The sequence below is a fragment of the Wolffia australiana genome, chromosome 15 (genome assembly GCF_029677425.1).
Source record: "Wolffia australiana isolate 7733 chromosome 15, ASM2967742v1".
Taxonomy (NCBI): domain Eukaryota; kingdom Viridiplantae; phylum Streptophyta; class Magnoliopsida; order Alismatales; family Araceae; genus Wolffia; species Wolffia australiana.
Genome location: NC_135849.1, coordinates 12,490,036 through 12,507,943, shown reverse-complemented (window position 1 = coordinate 12,507,943; position 17,908 = coordinate 12,490,036). Strand labels below are relative to the sequence as shown.

The 17,908-nt window shown below is 39.6% G+C and overlaps 2 protein-coding genes and 2 non-coding genes across 4 annotated transcripts; 2 read left to right on the top strand and 2 right to left on the bottom strand.

The window, feature by feature from the left end:
* Nucleotides 1–6,935: 6,935 nt before the first annotated feature.
* LOC144713048 (xyloglucan endotransglucosylase protein 1-like) lies at nucleotides 6,936–8,293 on the bottom strand. The gene is given in 4 exon segments (XM_078587529.1): nucleotides 6,936–7,466; nucleotides 7,567–7,760; nucleotides 7,934–8,146; nucleotides 8,148–8,293. Coding segments are annotated over 4 exon segments (840 nt in total). The 5' UTR covers nucleotides 8,199–8,293; the 3' UTR covers nucleotides 6,936–7,084.
* A 1,358-nt stretch (nucleotides 8,294–9,651) lies between these two features.
* On the bottom strand, nucleotides 9,652–9,725 carry TRNAV-AAC (transfer RNA valine (anticodon AAC)). Its single transcript has one exon. It is a non-coding gene; the product is annotated as a tRNA-Val (tRNA).
* A 3,061-nt stretch (nucleotides 9,726–12,786) lies between these two features.
* LOC144713047 (xyloglucan endotransglucosylase protein 7-like) lies at nucleotides 12,787–14,152 on the top strand. The gene is made up of 3 exons (XM_078587528.1): nucleotides 12,787–13,156; nucleotides 13,330–13,523; nucleotides 13,622–14,152. Exons 1-3 carry the CDS (start codon nucleotides 12,890–12,892, stop codon nucleotides 14,001–14,003), a joined length of 843 nt encoding a protein of 280 aa, XP_078443654.1. The 5' UTR covers nucleotides 12,787–12,889; the 3' UTR covers nucleotides 14,004–14,152.
* A 2,090-nt stretch (nucleotides 14,153–16,242) lies between these two features.
* Nucleotides 16,243–16,316, top strand: TRNAV-AAC (transfer RNA valine (anticodon AAC)). The gene has a single exon. It is a non-coding gene; the product is annotated as a tRNA-Val (tRNA).
* The last annotated feature ends 1,592 nt before the right edge of the window (nucleotides 16,317–17,908 follow it).

Below are 17,908 nucleotides of genomic sequence, written 5' to 3'. Positions count from 1 at the left end.
CATCAGATCTTAAAAGTACCATGGAGTTCATTAAAGGTGCCATGTGACTGCTCCTTCAATGCCCCAGTGTTTGACTACTCCTTCAATGCCTTGCGAAGCAACCACAAGACTCAAGAGTGCACACCATTAGCTCTCCTTTTGAATCTAACGATCACAACCACGACAAGTCTGATTTAACTTAAGAAGAAACCACAACCAATGTTCTTCCATTCTCATCAGAGCAAATAGAACTGATTTAGGCTAGTTTGAAACAAATCCTTGCAAGCCTTCACCTAACTCTAGTTGACCTCATAAACGAGCCACATCCCAATAAGTCGTGAAACTTACTCTGACCTGTGGACTGACCACATCAATTAGAGCCGCTATAACTTTTCCCTCGTGATGATTTTGTCCAATATCAGGTCACCCGCAGCCTCTATCAAAGGCTACCTCCATCAGCCCAAACTTTCTACATAGATAGCTTATGGAATGAAATACGATGTGGTCTCAATCTCACCAAATGACGCCTGTTATCTTTACTCTTACAGTGTATAACTGGGAAGGTTTTCTCAATTGACTTCAATGCAGAACATTAATTTAGCATTAGACGTTTGTTTCATTTACATTATCACATTACCTTTATTGTCCATAATCTAGCTCGTAATGTTTACTAATTAACCAATAAATGATTATTTTGATGATGAAAAATCCCAATGTTATGCACGATATCTATTTTTCTTGCCCATACTGTATTCGATAATGTTATTTTTATCAGCTAAAAGATTTCAGTATCCGATGTCCCTATCCGCCAAAGGTTATAGCGAACTGTTATCCGTTCAGCAACATATATGACATTCACTATTGATATCCAAATCCACTAACATCTGCATTCATAATTTTTGGGATAACAGGTATCGCATACATGCATCGGTAGTAGCAACCTACTCAATATGACCAGGGCTATTAATTTTAAATTATGGAATAAAATAATCTCTCTTTCTTTATCTTTCCCTCAATTTATATATATTATAATGTATTTGTAATATTTAAGTTTTTAATTTTGACCACAGTATCTATCTTTTTATTCTAAATACAATTTTCTTATTTTTTCTTTTTTTTCATCATTTAAAATTCTGTCACCACTGTCATTTGTGACGGCAGTTCCCTCACGTCACCCCTCTAAGACCCCCTGTCATCATCATGTCACACGTCGTGGGTATTTATTCATGTCATCCCTCACCATGACGGGGCCAAAAAATGTCATGCGTCACTGCCACATCATCTGCCACGGATCCGTCACAATAACAAATGAAATGACAGATGACATCTCTTGTTCACTTCTAGTATTTCAGAATCTTGACTCAATAAGAACTTGGTTTAATCCCAATAAGACCTTCTAACTTCATCCCAGTGAAGCCGCTCAATTTTGTCCATTGAATTTCACTTAAAATAATCCTATAATATTCTTAAAATGGGATCAATTTAATTTAACTGAAGGCCCAAAAAGATATATGATAAAAATTCCCAATTAAACTCCTAAAATAGCTCAATATATATCTTAATTCTTGGCCCAATAAGATTCACTAGATATATCCAAAAGTTAAATACCTTAACTTTGTCCTGATAAAATCAAGTTAATGGACCAAAAAAATATTTCTTATTTGTTCCTTTGCTCAATTCTTTCTAAAATAAATCTTCAAAATTTCTCTCTATTCAATGCTTGATGTCTCCCAATTTTATTTACTCAATTCTTTCTAAAATAGGTTTCTTAAATATATCTCTATTGAATCCAAAATTTCTACATCTTTCCTTTTCTCAATTTTTTTCTTAAAATTTATCCCTTTCCTTGATTGCTTGTGATAGAGAAAATCAAGGAGACGTTGAACGATCTTAAATGCTTTCTTAAAATTTCTTGTAGGAGGATGTGCCTTGGATCAAGATGTTTACATTGAGAGAGGTACCTTACCTTATCCAAGAGAGGGCCTTTAATATCCCATCAGATGAGATACTGACATAATGATTAAAATGTATTAAATCTAATGTTAAACATGGACTTCAGAAACTTTATGTATTAAGGAATCACATTATGGGAAAACACCCCATAGTAATCTACAATAAGAAACACATTATATTTGATATTAAAATACATTCACGTGATTTACCTCTGTGGGAAGGATGCAAGCTTGCTTTGGGCAAAAGAGATGAATGGTAGCCAAAATAGTTAAGTGTTTTTATACCCTTCTTCTCTCTTAGCAGGTATAGAATTCATGAGGCAATTATGGTATATCCTAAAGGACACTCTGATGCACTCATTATTATATTATGCCAACCACATCATCATTAATAAATAAATTAAATAAACGACGTGAAACATTTAAAATTTGTATATTTAAAAGTCAACAAAGGTATGCATCAGAACATTGTTTAGGTCTGATGTATCAGGCCTAAAAAAATGAAATAACATCAGAAAATTCTGAAATAAATTTCCGTGGAAAGCTCATTTAAAAATTAACAAGTTTCATTTTGAGAAAATGCATTAATGAGATTTGTATCTTTCAAAACATATAAATAATCCATAGTTGACTCAAATGCATAAATCTGATTTTGGTCAAAGTATTTGACTAGACAAATTGATTTATATTGATCCAGATCACTGGGATTTGTTTAAGCATTTAGTCTAGTTTTGACCATCCAAATTTTGCGTCAAAGTATAAATGCATTGAACTACCGGACTTTGAAGGTTAGGCCAACCATCCTTTGTTAACGTGTGACCCTCTAGGCCCATGTATCTGTCTAGTTAACGACTCCAGCGGCCCAATAACCTTTATTGGCCTTCCAAATTAATTAACTATATCATCATATAGATTAATTAATGTCGGATCGATTTAACCCAATCGATAGGTCGAGACTCCAGCATGTGGGGTGCCAAGCTACACCTCGTGTCCTAGAATATACAAAGGAGTGTGTATCGACTCACTCATGGAACCTGTTCGTCATCGGTTACCGCGTATGTATAATCCCTCATCCACTTGATGCTCCTTGGACGACTTAGGGTATGGTCAACTGTCAAACCCTAATCGGTCATCCGAGTTAGTACTGATGCATTCAGAAATCATTGGAGAACTCTTCTCCGATATTTCACTGCCTTGGCCAAGGACTTCATTGCATCATCTTCCTTGAGCTGTCACCTCTTATACCGAGGGTGGAGGATTCCATCTTGACCACTCAATCGTCTTTGTGTACTTCTTGATGTTACCGAAATAAGACCGTTTAGAATCCCATGATTAGAGACTCGCTAGCCATAGTCAAAGTACAACCGTCTGTCCACAAGATGTCTATGGTGTCTTAGGTCTAAGGAACACTTACACAACCGTGACATGAATCAACTTGATTGACAGTTCGGTATAATACCATTCAGGGATTCGTACGGATGAATTCAATGAACTCTTTCCACTAAAGAGCACCCACTATCTATCCTTAGTGTCGCCACACTAATGGCTACGGGACCGGCCATACTCATCATATGAGTGAGGCTAAATAGTGTTATTCTATCTGGATACTTTGATGTCCTTCTCGGGTATCCTTTGAATAGGAATGTTTAGACACATGCTTAAAGACTAGTGATCTCCATATTACGATCTCATCATAATTCACTAAGTCCGATCATGTATTCATGGACTTCATTATACGCATCACACGTGCACTATAATGAATATGTTCTATTAATGAACATGGAACGAGATGTGGAATGTGTGATTGGCTTGCCAACCACATATACTTCCATCAATATATACATATATAAATATATCAATCTATATATTTCAACATGATCTTGGGGTTACTCCTACTTAAGTAGTACGAGTGAAAGAGAGTGATTTCAAGATGATTCAAGTTTTCTTAGTGTTCACCATTGATCAAATTTAGAAGGAAAAGAGAAGTGAAGGGGCTCTCTTGTTTCCTAAATTACCCTGATCCTGGCAGCACATAAAGATATACTGTGATACTTTTTTGTGTTTATTTTGTCTACATCCTCTCGATATCAGCTATTTATTCAAATCCATCCATTAACTTCTCTTCATACATATCAATCTCATCGTCAAATCCATTCACATCCACACTTATACATCGATCTCATCCATCATATTCATACATGGCATTCATCTTTATTCACATGTCATTTTTATTCACCACGCCTTTCTTATTCCATCCATTATCATCATCCTCTTCTTAGATTATTCTTTACTTATCAATATGGCCTCTCATCCCGCAATCACCACATAAAAGGTGTTTAAAAACATATTTTTATTATCCTTGTAGAGATGACCTCTACTCATCACTGACCAGTCAAGTTCTTTTAGAAGACAATATTTATAAATTTTCATTGCTTGACATAAATAATAATGACAAGAAAATACCCTAAATTTGAATTCATTTGTATTCTTAATTTATTAAATATATCTTCTAACCCCTCATCACTTTTTAAAATACATTAATCTATAAGATCTGCTTCTCGTGGGGATAACCCTTGATACAAGCTATTCATATTCTTAAACGAGACAATGCTTAATGTTTATTTTATTGATTAAGACAAATATCCATGAAAAATTAATACCTCTATTTGAGCTTATCAGTATCCAAGGGTATGAGTGTCAAGTTTAATGTCTCTAGCCCATTGATTTTCGATCTCTCAGTTTGATGCATGAGTAGAACAGGCAGCTTGTGAACAAAATCAATCTCTTCGTTTGATTCAGATTCCTCAAAGATTCAACCACGTTTTTCAACATTTAAAGCTCAAATTGATACTAATTCTGGTGGATGTTATGTGTGTCCTTGGATTTACCAAAATGTATCCTCATTTTCTCCATTTCACTGATATTGTTCCACCATGTTTCTGTAGGAATATTGTTGACTTTGTACTATACTTCTGTTATCAGTGATTTAAATCACTGATTTTTGTGTCGACACATTTCATACTCATTTAAAAGTTAAAAATGGTAAGGAGTGATTGGTGCCCAATGGTGAAATGAATCAGAATTCCATAATATCACCTTTTCATAACGCGTAAATCAACCAATCATAATTTACAGCTGTAGATTGGCTGTAACCAATGATTGATCATAATCTGAATAAATAAGACTCTTTCACGGGGCACGGCAGCATTAAATCATGATAAACTGATAATATCATTTAAATAAATTCATACGAACAGATTTTGACTTCTAAAAACAATAATTTATGAATATCGTATTAAAAAATCCATAAATACCCTAAAATCTAGAAAATTTAGAGTAGTATTTTAAATATGAATTTAATCATTCTTAGCTTGATTACACGCATATATGATCATTTCATCGTATATGTAAAATTAAAGATAATATTTTTAGGGATTTTATATAACGCAAGCAGCTGGCAGATGAACCAACTTAGGCATAAATTGCAAGAAACCATACATAGATGGATATGGAGGGGGTTTCCTAGAACTATAGGCAATCAAAGAAAGATAATGGTAATAGTTGTATCAAGTTCATGATTATAGTTAAATAATTAAATACTTAAATAATGAGTAGCATCTCGGTCAATCAGTAACATGCAGGGATTGTATATAACGCAAACAGCTGGCAGATGAACCAACTTAGGCATAAATTGCAAGAAACCATACATAGATGGATATGGAGGGGGTTTCCTAGAACTATAGGCAATCAAAGAAAGATAAATATAATGATAATGATTATAAATAGAGCGGCAGCAATAGTGGCGTGAAAGCTGTTCTCTTTGATGAGATCCTAGGCAACCCTAGGCTTCTGATACCATGTGTAAAGTGAAACACCAATGTATTGATCTTAGGAATTACAAGCCTTTATCTACACAAGGGGTAAACATAATAAATACATATATAGAGAGAGAGAGAGAGAGGTAAGAGGCTAGCTCACATTTTTCAGGAGGGAATTGTATTCTTTTGGCATGCAAACAATTAGATGCACCAGGAAGCCTAATAATAATAATACATATAAATTATCTAAATTTACTCTAAGGTCATGCCTGTGCTTTCTCATGTTGGGTCTTTGATATTTTTTCACTAGTCTTCTTAACATTTATTTTCTCTCCCTGATGTTATGTTTCCAGCATAATTCTCTCGTGTAAGAAACCTTACCCTTATTACATCTAGATAATACATGATCTGATATGCCTACTGATGTCTCGCAAAGCAGAGAGACACGCTTCAATTTTCAGGTTGATGATTTCAGGTTGATGATTTCAGGAATTTCAGAGCAAGTCTAGTTGATAATAACTAGCAATGACCACGCCGTTCAAATTGGTGATGATGAAGAGTTCTACTCTGTGTTCATCATTTAACCAGACACCCCACGCGTATTTACGAAACGCCGATGTACTGTTTCATGGCTGGCAGGCTGCGACTTTAATGCTAAAACTGTTCGACGGGATCGGAAGAGTAGTTTTTGAATTCACAATCAATCGCAACTTTCTCTATACTTTTAATTTTTAACCGATTATTGAGCCAGATAAATGCAGATGCTGATTGCTGAGCCCCACCCCTTGACTATCTATCTATGACTACAATCATGTATAGAGCTTGAAAATAGCTGGCAAGTGGCAACATATCGAAGGCTTGAAGCCTCGAACTGTTTAACGCGATCACATCAATACTTTTTGTAGTCTCAATCAACAGCAACAAGCAACAGCGACCACAAATACTTTGATTATAAGTTTATACAATTCTCTTAACCCCCGACCGAATGGAGGGAGACACCAGGCTCGTTTTGAACGACTCTGCGTGTATCTTAATTGCGATATAGATGCACAAGTCTCTTAGTCTACTGTTCGACGCGTGATTGCGACCATACATACATACATACTCGTACAGTTATACAAAATGAACACCCTTTCTAGGGCCGTATAGTTATTTATATATCTAGTCAAACACAAGCGACGGAGTATTATATTCAACACGAACTATATATATGTATAACAGAGAGACACCAACAAAAGTCCCTTCTCAAGGGGGTCAACATACGAGAGAAACAATAATAAAAGAATAAAGGGCATTCGTTGGTTGGTTTGTTCATTTCATTTTATTCACAGGAAGTCAGGCGAGGGAGCACTCGGCAGGGAAGCCCTGCGGAAAGCGCCTGGCGTCGGCGCAGTAGTTGTAGATCATGTAGTTCTTCTGCACCCACCGGAGCCTCCTCAAGCTGGTGGCGTCCAGCTCTTGGTTCATCCACAGGCCCTTCTTTCCGCCGCAGCTGGACACGCCTCCGGAAGAGACGCAGGCGTCGGCGTTGAAGTTTCTGTAGGACGCGGCGAAGGGCGCCTTGCTCCAGTCCGTCTTCACCAGCCCGCCCCGCGTCGCCCAGTCGTCGGCGTTCCACAGGCTGGAATAGAGCCTCATGGGCTGGCTCTTGGGGAAGGGAACGCCCCTCGCCTCGTTGTTCTTGAACTCTCTGATCGGCGTCCCGTCCACGGAGAAGCTGCAAACCAGGGAACGAAACACGATCGTCAGGCCTTGATTGTTCAGGTGGTTCTTGATATATATATATATATATATAAATAACACGGAAGGAGACTCACATGATGCGCTGGGGGTTCCAGAGGATGGAGTAGGTGTGGAAGTCGGCGGTGGGGTCGAACCAGAGCTTGAACTGCTGCTCGCGGTTGCCCTTGCCCTGAGAGAACACGTTGGTGTGGAGCGTGTAGGGGTCTCCGCTGAGGTTTCCCAGGAACTCGAAGTCGATCTCGTCGTGGGTCGGGCCTTGGGAAGACAGCTGAAATGCCAAAGTCCCCCCAAAGTTAGAAAAAAATATATATCCTAAGAAAAAACAAAGGCTGCTGCGTGTTGGACCGAACGTCGTCTTCCTCTCGCGCGTTCATCCGCTGCAGCGAGACTAGTGTGGGGAAGAGAGGAGAGAAGGAGAGGGAAAAGGGAGAGAGTACTGACGTAGTAGGCGGTGACGGTGCCGGCGGAGTTGCCGGGGACGAGCTTGAGCTGCATGTCGATTCGGCCGAAGAGGTACTCGCGGCGCGACTGGAAGCCCGAGCCGGAGGTCCTGTCGAGGGAGAGGGTGAGCGTCTGCCCGCCGTCGACGATCTTCCCGCGGCCGTCTCCCCACGTAATGTCGAAGTCGTTGAAGAAGTTGCCGGCCGACGCGGCCGAGGGTGCCGAACAAGAACAAGAAGGTGAAGAAGAAGGTCGTTGAAGGCATTTTGGGCGGTGGGAAGAGAGAGAGAGAGAGTTGTGTGTGTGTGTGTGTGTGTGTGTGTGTGTGTGTTGTTTGGTGGAGTGGCGGTGGCAGTGGTGGGAGGAGGAGGAGGGTGGTCGGGGTTTTATAGCGGGGGAGGCAGCGTGAGGAAGAAGGCGAGCTCTTTCTGTCCAGTGACCAGGCCGACTCGCTTAGCTGGCTCCAGATGGACGGTGCGGCTGTCGTAGTTATCGCAATACCCGCGCCACACGGTTTCGTCTTGGTCACTTTCTCTCTCTATCCTCGGTTCTGCTACTAATGCACTGATGCGCGTGACCTGCGACGCACTCCTCTCTCTCTCTCTCTCTCTCTCTCTCTCTCTCTCCTAATCTACCATTATCTCTCTCACTCCTAATCTACCCCTACATCTCTCTCCTAATCTACCCCATATCTCTTTCTCTTAATCTAACCCTACATCTCTCTCCTAATCTACCCCTATATCTCTTTCTCTTAATCTACCCCTATCTCTCTCTCTCTCTCTCAATCTACCCCTATCTCTCTTTTAATCTATCCCTATATCTCTCTCCTAATCTACACCTATGTCTCTTTCTTTTAATCTACCCCAATGTTTCTTTCTCTTAATCTACCCCTATAGCTCTCTCCTAATCTACCCCTATCTCTCTTTCTCTTAATCTACCCCTATATCTCTCTCCTAATCTACCCCTATATCTCTTTCTCTTAATCTACTTCTATATCTCTCTCCTAATCTACTTCTATATCTCTCTCCTAATCTACTTCTATATCTCTCTCTTAATCTACCCCTATCTCTTTCTGGATCTCTCTCTCTCTCTCCAATATGTGTCTTATCTCTATCAGGATCTCTCTCCCTCTTAATATTTGTTTATCTCTATGAGGATATCTCTCTCTCTCTTTCTTAGTCAATGTCTATCTTGATCAGGATCCATCTATCTCCGCTTCTCCCTGTCTCGAGATCCATCAGTCGAGAATCTCTCTCTCAAAGAAATCGATAGAACGACGCTTGTTTTGAATTTATGGCGATAAACTGAATTTGCTCAACAAAAATGTCAATTTTAATGAGATATGTTGTGAATGCTATCTTAAAATTAAAATTATAGCATTGGCCAAATCATCTGGTCATGTTAAGCTTTGTGAAATAAGTTGGGGACAGTCGCTAACGGTACAAATAAAACGCATGCCTGACGGCGTAAATATTGTTCAAAATAAAATATTACAATTACGGTTTTTCTTTCATAATGAGTGTCATTACCAGTCTAACAAGTCAGAAGTGTGATTAGTACTTTATTCTTTTTCACGTTTGTTGTGACTTGTGAAAAAAGATTAGAATTTAAAACTGGGCATGATTTGTCCGCTTTGGGCGGTGCAAATGAAAGGGTTGCACGAAAGTCACAAAGATAAATTTAAAGAAGGAATTAAAATCATGCGCGAAAAAAAGTCTTGGCGTCGCCCGGACTTGAACCGGAGACCTTCAGTGTGTTAGACTGACGTGATAACCAACTACACCACGACACCTTGATGTTGATATGTTATTCATACTACTTAATGTTCTTTCATGCAGACTTATCATATTGGTTTAATGTTACTGGAGGTAAGTGATTTTGTAATAATATAGAATATAGCTAATAATTAGATGTTAATTTAGAATAGTGTATGATCGAGGTAGTGTGTTGGTTTGAATATGCATAGCAAATATTAAACTGTGAGAGAGGCTTTCGAAATTCGATTAAAATACTTTGATATTAATTTTTTTAGTACTAAATATTTAAGCGAGGTACGATTTGAAGATGTGGGATGTGTTGGACCTAAGTTGTTTAAATTTGTGTTCTTGAAGTATTTTTCTGAGCTATGCAAAATTTTTAGCAGTTATCTAACTATTATGAAGGAGAATCTCTTAGAAGTCAGGAGACAATGAATCATAACGATGAGATAAACTCACCCATCCTTGAACACCCTGATATTGATGAACAGATATTTTAATTGCACGGTAATGCAGATAAATTCAACTGAGTATAATTTGAAAACTTTTAAGACCAATTGGAATTTTGAATCGTGTAATATAATATAGTATATAGATTGAATGAATACACTCATCAAACTGATTCACAAGATTAATGATTCAAGAACTGATAAAAAATTACTCCTCTCATAGAGCCCAAGTAACCAAAGCCTAAACCCTGAGGGTGGACCACTCACCTCCCATTATTTATCTTTGTACTGTTGTAAAAGGCGATTATAAATGTTTCGATTTATCTCTAGGTTATGCATTCGCCAATTATTTACTTCACCCCAATCTAACATTAGACACAGAATGTTGACTGGAGCTTTGTCATTGGGAGTTCTACAGGGAAATAATTAGGTTTCTGTAAACGAGACAGCACCCTGTACAGTCTTTAATAAGCTCATTGCTCAACTGTTTAGCTACTTTGTCATTGATGGAAAAACTAGAAAACACAGTGAAATGAAGCCCAATACATTGCCTCGTTGGCTATCTTCTTATACAGCCTTGATGATACTACTTCCCCCTTTAAACTGAGGTTTATATACACTCCACCCCTGGAATGCATAAAAACCAATTATGTATACAAATTTGCACTTTTTAAAAAGATGTTTCCACAAAAGAATCAGCATTATCTGCTGAATTAAAGAATTGGCAGGGCTTCAGGCCTGCCTGTGGAAAAGCCGACCATCAACTCTGAAGGAACAGAAGGATAACAACACGAGTGAGACCCAACTTCGACTCTGACTTATGTTTCTATCTGACACTAAGGTTAAACCTGCTAAGTAATTTAATCCCCCCAAGGTATGCATATCTATCAAACATGGATTCTTCAACGACGACATTAGGGTTCATGGCATCATACGAAGGCCAGCTGGACTGCTGGAGTCATCTCCGTTGAAGACTTTTCCAAGACTGTATTGAATAAAGAAGAGACACCACTCGTGACTTGGCAGGCCTCCTGCAGCGAGCACTTGGCCAGACTCTCGCTGTCCAGCCACTGAATGTTCTTTTTTAGAAAAAATATATTTTCACTCTTATTTTCTCAAAGACATCGAGTCTTCATATCTATATTAGCTGACGCTATTTTTTCTAGAATAATTTTGAGATGGAGAGAGGTTTTAGTTTAAAATAGTTATCGTGTGCAGAGGGAGCTGAGGAGACTGGAGAGGCGTTAAAGGCCATAAATAACACCGTGCGCGCGTCGTTTTATGGAAAGTCAGACACGGTCATAAAGATCTTGGAGAAGAGTATATTATATTCCATCTCATCGTTTTCTATCAACCGAGTCACCGACAGCTCATTACCAGCCGCTCTCCAGCCACTCTCGAAAGCTGCCCCATCACTCTAATTGACTGAAAGAGAGAAGATAAGAGTCGGTGCCAGTCCATGCCATGTATAGAGAAAGGAGATAGAGATAGATATAGATTGCGCGTGAGAAAAAGAGGGAGAGAGATAGAGGAAGATCGATATAGGGTGGTGAGATAATGAGACAGATTGGTAGAGAGATAGAGAGAGACTGGTAGAGAGTGAGCCGGAATTAGAGGAAGAGATTGATCGAGAGAAAGATATAGAGCGATAGGAGGCAAATAAATTGAGAGATAGATATGGAAATCGACTGAGAAAAATAGAGATATGGAGATAGACAGAGCTCGAAGCAGTGATAAAGATAGATTAGAGTGAAACAGAAATAGAGATAGCTAGAAACACATACGTTACGAGAGAGAGATCGAGATAGACATGGAGTAAGAAAGAGAGATAGATAGATCGAGAAATAGAATAAGAGGTAGATGGAGATAGATTTAGAGATAGAGATAGATTAAGAGAGAGAGATCCAGATAGAGATAACATATAGAGAAAGAGAGAGAGAGATCCAGAAAGAGATAGGGGTAGATTAAGAGAGAGATATAGAAGTAGATTAGGAGAGAGATATAGAAGTAGATTAGGAGAGAGATATAGAAGTAGATTAAGAGAAAGAGATATAGGGGTAGATTAGGAGAGAGATATAGGGGTAGATTAAGAGAAAGAGAGATAGGGGTAGATTAGGAGAGAGCTATAGGGGTAGATTAAGAGAAAGAAACATTGGGGTAGATTAAAAGAAAGAGACATAGGTGTAGATTAGGAGAGAGATATAGGGATAGATTAAAAGAGAGATAGGGGTAGATTGAGAGAGAGAGAGAGAGATAGGGGTAGATTAAGAGAAAGAGATATAGGGGTAGATTAGGAGAGAGATGTAGGGTTAGATTAAGAGAAAGAGATATGGGGTAGATTAGGAGAGAGATGTAGGGGTAGATTAGGAGTGAGAGAGATAATGGTAGATTAGGAGAGAGAGAGAGAGAGAGAGAGAGAGAGAGAGGAGTGCGTCGCAGGTCACGCGCATCAGTGCATTAGTAGCAGAACCGAGGATAGAGAGAGAAAGTGACCAAGACGAAACCGTGTGGCGCGGGTATTGCGATAACTACGACAGCCGCACCGTCCATCTGGAGCCAGCTAAGCGAGTCGGCCTGGTCACTGGACAGAAAGAGCTCGCCTTCTTCCTCACGCTGCCTCCCCCGCTATAAAACCCCGACCACCCTCCTCCTCCTCCCACCACTGCCACCGCCACTCCACCAAACAACACACACACACACACACACACACACACACACAACTCTCTCTCTCTCTCTTCCCACCGCCCAAAATGCCTTCAACGACCTTCTTCTTCACCTTCTTGTTCTTGTTCGGCACCCTCTCGGCCGCGTCGGCCGGCAACTTCTTCAACGACTTCGACATTACGTGGGGAGACGGCCGCGGGAAGATCGTCGACGGCGGGCAGACGCTCACCCTCTCCCTCGACAGGACCTCCGGCTCGGGCTTCCAGTCGCGCCGCGAGTACCTCTTCGGCCGAATCGACATGCAGCTCAAGCTCGTCCCCGGCAACTCCGCCGGCACCGTCACCGCCTACTACGTCAGTACTCTCTCCCTTTTCCCTCTCCTTCTCTCCTCTCTTCCCCACACTAGTCTCGCTGCAGCGGATGAACGCGCGAGAGGAAGACGACGTTCGGTCCAACACGCAGCAGCCTTTGTTTTTTCTTAGGATATATATTTTTTTCTAACTTTGGGGGGACTTTGGCATTTCAGCTGTCTTCCCAAGGCCCGACCCACGACGAGATCGACTTCGAGTTCCTGGGAAACCTCAGCGGAGACCCCTACACGCTCCACACCAACGTGTTCTCTCAGGGCAAGGGCAACCGCGAGCAGCAGTTCAAGCTCTGGTTCGACCCCACCGCCGACTTCCACACCTACTCCATCCTCTGGAACCCCCAGCGCATCATGTGAGTCTCCTTCCGTGTTATTTATATATATATATATATATCAAGAACCACCTGAACAATCAAGGCCTGACGATCGTGTTTCGTTCCCTGGTTTGCAGCTTCTCCGTGGACGGGACGCCGATCAGAGAGTTCAAGAACAACGAGGCGAGGGGCGTTCCCTTCCCCAAGAGCCAGCCCATGAGGCTCTATTCCAGCCTGTGGAACGCCGACGACTGGGCGACGCGGGGCGGGCTGGTGAAGACGGACTGGAGCAAGGCGCCCTTCGCCGCGTCCTACAGAAACTTCAACGCCGACGCCTGCGTCTCTTCCGGAGGCGTGTCCAGCTGCGGCGGAAAGAAGGGCCTGTGGATGAACCAAGAGCTGGACGCCACCAGCTTGAGGAGGCTCCGGTGGGTGCAGAAGAACTACATGATCTACAACTACTGCGCCGACGCCAGGCGCTTTCCGCAGGGCTTCCCTGCCGAGTGCTCCCTCGCCTGACTTCCTGTGAATAAAATGAAATGAACAAACCAACCAACGAATGCCCTTTATTCTTTTATTATTGTTTCTCTCGTATGTTGACCCCCTTGAGAAGGGACTTTTGTTGGTGTCTCTCTGTTATACATATATATAGTTCGTGTTGAATATAATACTCCGTCGCTTGTGTTTGACTAGATATATAAATAACTATACGGCCCTAGAAAGGGTGTTCATTTTGTATAACTGTACGAGTATGTATGTATGTATGGTCGCAATCACGCGTCGAACAGTAGACTAAGAGACTTGTGCATCTATATCGCAATTAAGATACACGCAGAGTCGTTCAAAACGAGCCTGGTGTCTCCCTCCATTCGGTCGGGGTTAAGAGAATTGTATAAACTTATAATCAAAGTATTTGTGGTCGCTGTTGCTTGTTGCTGTTGATTGAGACTACAAAAAGTATTGATGTGATCGCGTTAAACAGTTCGAGGCTTCAAGCCTTCGATATGTTGCCACTTGCCAGCTATTTTCAAGCTCTATACATGATTGTAGTCATAGATAGATAGTCAAGGGGTGGGGCTCAGCAATCAGCATCTGCATTTATCTGGCTCAATAATCGGTTAAAAATTAAAAGTATAGAGAAAGTTGCGATTGATTGTGAATTCAAAAACTACTCTTCCGATCCCGTCGAACAGTTTTAGCATTAAAGTCGCAGCCTGCCAGCCATGAAACAGTACATCGGCGTTTCGTAAATACGCGTGGGGTGTCTGGTTAAATGATGAACACAGAGTAGAACTCTTCATCATCACCAATTTGAACGGCGTGGTCATTGCTAGTTATTATCAACTAGACTTGCTCTGAAATTCCTGAAATCATCAACCTGAAATCATCAACCTGAAAATTGAAGCGTGTCTCTCTGCTTTGCGAGACATAAAAAAGACACTGGCTGTTTCCATACATTATTATAAGCTTCTGTTGGGATGACCATGCCCTACTTAGAGTGTTAATTTAGTAGTGTATTAAGTAGTACTTTTAGGAATCTGACATATATGAGGGCGACAAACTGCCATTGCCTTCAAGAAGAATATCTCCATTACCTTAGACTGCTACGTCGGCGCTATCACAGATGATAATTTCGTGGATATGATGGTGTTAGAGACAGGGTAAGTTTTCTAGATGACATTCCCATGTATAACTTTACCAATGGGGTTTGATTGTAGAAGCTAGAATGAAATGGTCCAAATATTTGAGCCACCTGGGAGTCCATTACTCTGAAAAGTTTTCATCCCAAGATAAAAACTAATATGAAGGAGAAGATGATCCACTTTCGTAGTGGGATTATGGCTTTAGAGAAAGATTTAAGAAATCCTATGACACCACTCATTTGTAGTGGGGTTCTGGCTATGTATAAATAGGGAAGAATCCCATGCCATCACTCATTTGTGGAGGGATTATGACTGTAGAAAAAATTGTTAGAAATCCGATGCCATCTCTCATTTGTAGTGGGGTTATGGCTGTCTTAAAATAAGCAGGAATTCTCATGACACCACTCATTTGTAATTGGGTTATGGCTATATATAGATACGTAAGAAATCCCACATCACTCATTTGTGGAGGGGTTATGGCTTTATAGAAATAAGTAGGAAATCCCCTGCCACCACTCATTGGTGGTGAGGTTATGGCTTTATAGAAATAAGTAGGAAATCCCCTGCCACCACTCATTGGTAGTGAGGTTATGGCTTTATAGAAATAAGTAGGAAATCCCCTGCCACCACTCATTGGTAGTGGGGTTATGGCTTTATAGAAGTAACTTTGAAATCTCATGGCACCACTTATTTGCAGTGGGGTAATCACTATTAAGAAATAAGAAAGAAGTCACATGTCACCAGTGATTTGTATCGGGGTTATTGATATAGACAACTAAGTAGAAAATACCATGACAGTAGTCATTTTCAGTGAGGTTATCACTATGGAGAAATAGTGAAAGAAATCCCATCTCACCACTCATTTGTAGTGAGGTTATGGCTACAGAGAAATGAGTAAGAAAACCTCATGCCACCACTTAAAGCTCCTCTCTGATATAACTTATAATAACAGCAGTCTTTGACAGAAAATGTTCTATTCAAGCAGAGAAGTCTTCTGATACCCAAATGTGATAAAAGTCTACAAAGACACGAGAAAGAGACATTTTTCTGCATTTATGTGGATTCGTGTAGGTGATAATTAATTAAAAAATATACATAAAGTTAACTTGTAACAAGGTGTCGTGGTGTAGTTGGTTATCACGTCAGTCTAACACACTGAAGGTCTCCGGTTCAAGTCCGGGCGACGCCATTTTGCTGAGGCACGTTTTCATCCATTTGTGACGTCATCAAATTCTATCTCCTGTCAGCACGCGCGAGCTGCTCTTCTCCGCACGTGATACCGCCAAAAGTCACGTGGGTCGTGATCTAATACTTGCCTTTTCTCTTTTCTTTTTTCATGTGTTTTTATTTTCTTTTTAATCTTTACTTTTCCTTTTGTTTCCTTCTTTATCTTTATTTTTCCTTTTTCTTTTTTCTTTTCTCTTTTTAAACAAGATAATGAACAAAGACGGTGGCATTAAACTGAAGCATCTTCAGCAACAGAATATTGCCCTTATCCCAAAGCATTATCTCACATAGTTATTTTTTTTGACATAATCTGGAATGGCTTTTATATAGAACTGTTTCATTAATGTTGAGTAATAATTATGATCCAAACATATCTTAGGCAGGTTTTTTTCCCAATACATGTTTTCAAGTGGTCTCTATATCTTGATGGCAATGGCAAAGACAATATAATTAAACATATTTGATAACACCCTAAATTCGGTCTTTATTTCATGCTATTAGCACAATTTTATGTATTTAAAGAGCTTAAAATGGGGTTGTTATCATTTATTTACATGAAAATACTGTTTTCAAGTGATTCCTGATTTTTCCCTAATTTTCTGTTAATTGTATGAATTTTAAGGGATTTATTTGAGCTTGAAATAATTATTTTTGAATGAAAATGGCAAGTTTAATATTAAATTTTGCAATTTATCAGTATAAGGATGAATCAGTGAATTTTCTAGGATTTTTTACGATTTTTTAGGATTTTTTTGAGATTTATTTGAAGAAGAAATGCATTTTTTCTAAGAAAAAAAAGTATATTTATAAGGAAAAAATGAGTATTAAGATTATTTTCAAACTTTGGAGGGCCTTTTTGTAAAATTTTGTTGCAATGATACCTTCAAAACAGCTCTCGGTCGTGGTTGCAGGCGTAAAGATATTATTTAAAATATTCTAGGGTTTTATTGCAATTATTTAATATTTATTTTAATGTTTTTAGGAGAAACTAGAGGAGAGAGAGTGCGCAAGGGGCATATACACAATTACTTTTGGGCGGCCTCCAGTAGCAATTCTGGTCTTTTTAAAGGACTTTTCTGCAAAAAGGAGAATTCAAAATGCGCCAGCCAATGAGAGAGTGACACGTCATGGCGTGTTAAAAAAAGAAATGAATAAATAAATCAATTTAAATCCAATGGATTAAATTGGTTTAAAATTCATTTATTAATAACTTTTGTTCCTGAAGTCCGATTGAGATGATTTTTTTATGGATTTTCTCGTCTTGATCCCATCTTTCTATCTGTATGGTTGGATCATTCAGAATCCAGCTTACATTGATAGATAAAAATTAATTACTAAACGGGGGTAAAATGGTATTTTTACCATGTAACCTAAGTATAAAAGCTAAATTTTGAGAGGGGGAGCTCATGCTTGATGGTGCTCTATCACAGCTGCAAGACAGAGAGGAGCTCCAGCTTGGATCAACCTATTTCTTACTTTTTCCTTCTTTGTATTTGAACTTTTTGTGTATTTTTTGATGTTGTTAGTTGAATTTCTTAATCTTTCTTCTTGATC

Excerpts from the sequence above, each read along its gene's own strand:
- LOC144713047 (XM_078587528.1), top strand. The coding sequence starts at position 12,890 with ATGCCTTCAACGACCTTCTTCTTCACCTTCTTGTTCTTGTTCGGCACC. Across the intron at positions 13,157-13,329 it reads GCACCGTCACCGCCTACTAC|CTGTCTTCCCAAGGCCCGAC; the intron begins GTCAGTACTCTC and ends TTGGCATTTCAG. Across the intron at positions 13,524-13,621 it reads TGGAACCCCCAGCGCATCAT|CTTCTCCGTGGACGGGACGC; the intron begins GTGAGTCTCCTT and ends CCTGGTTTGCAG.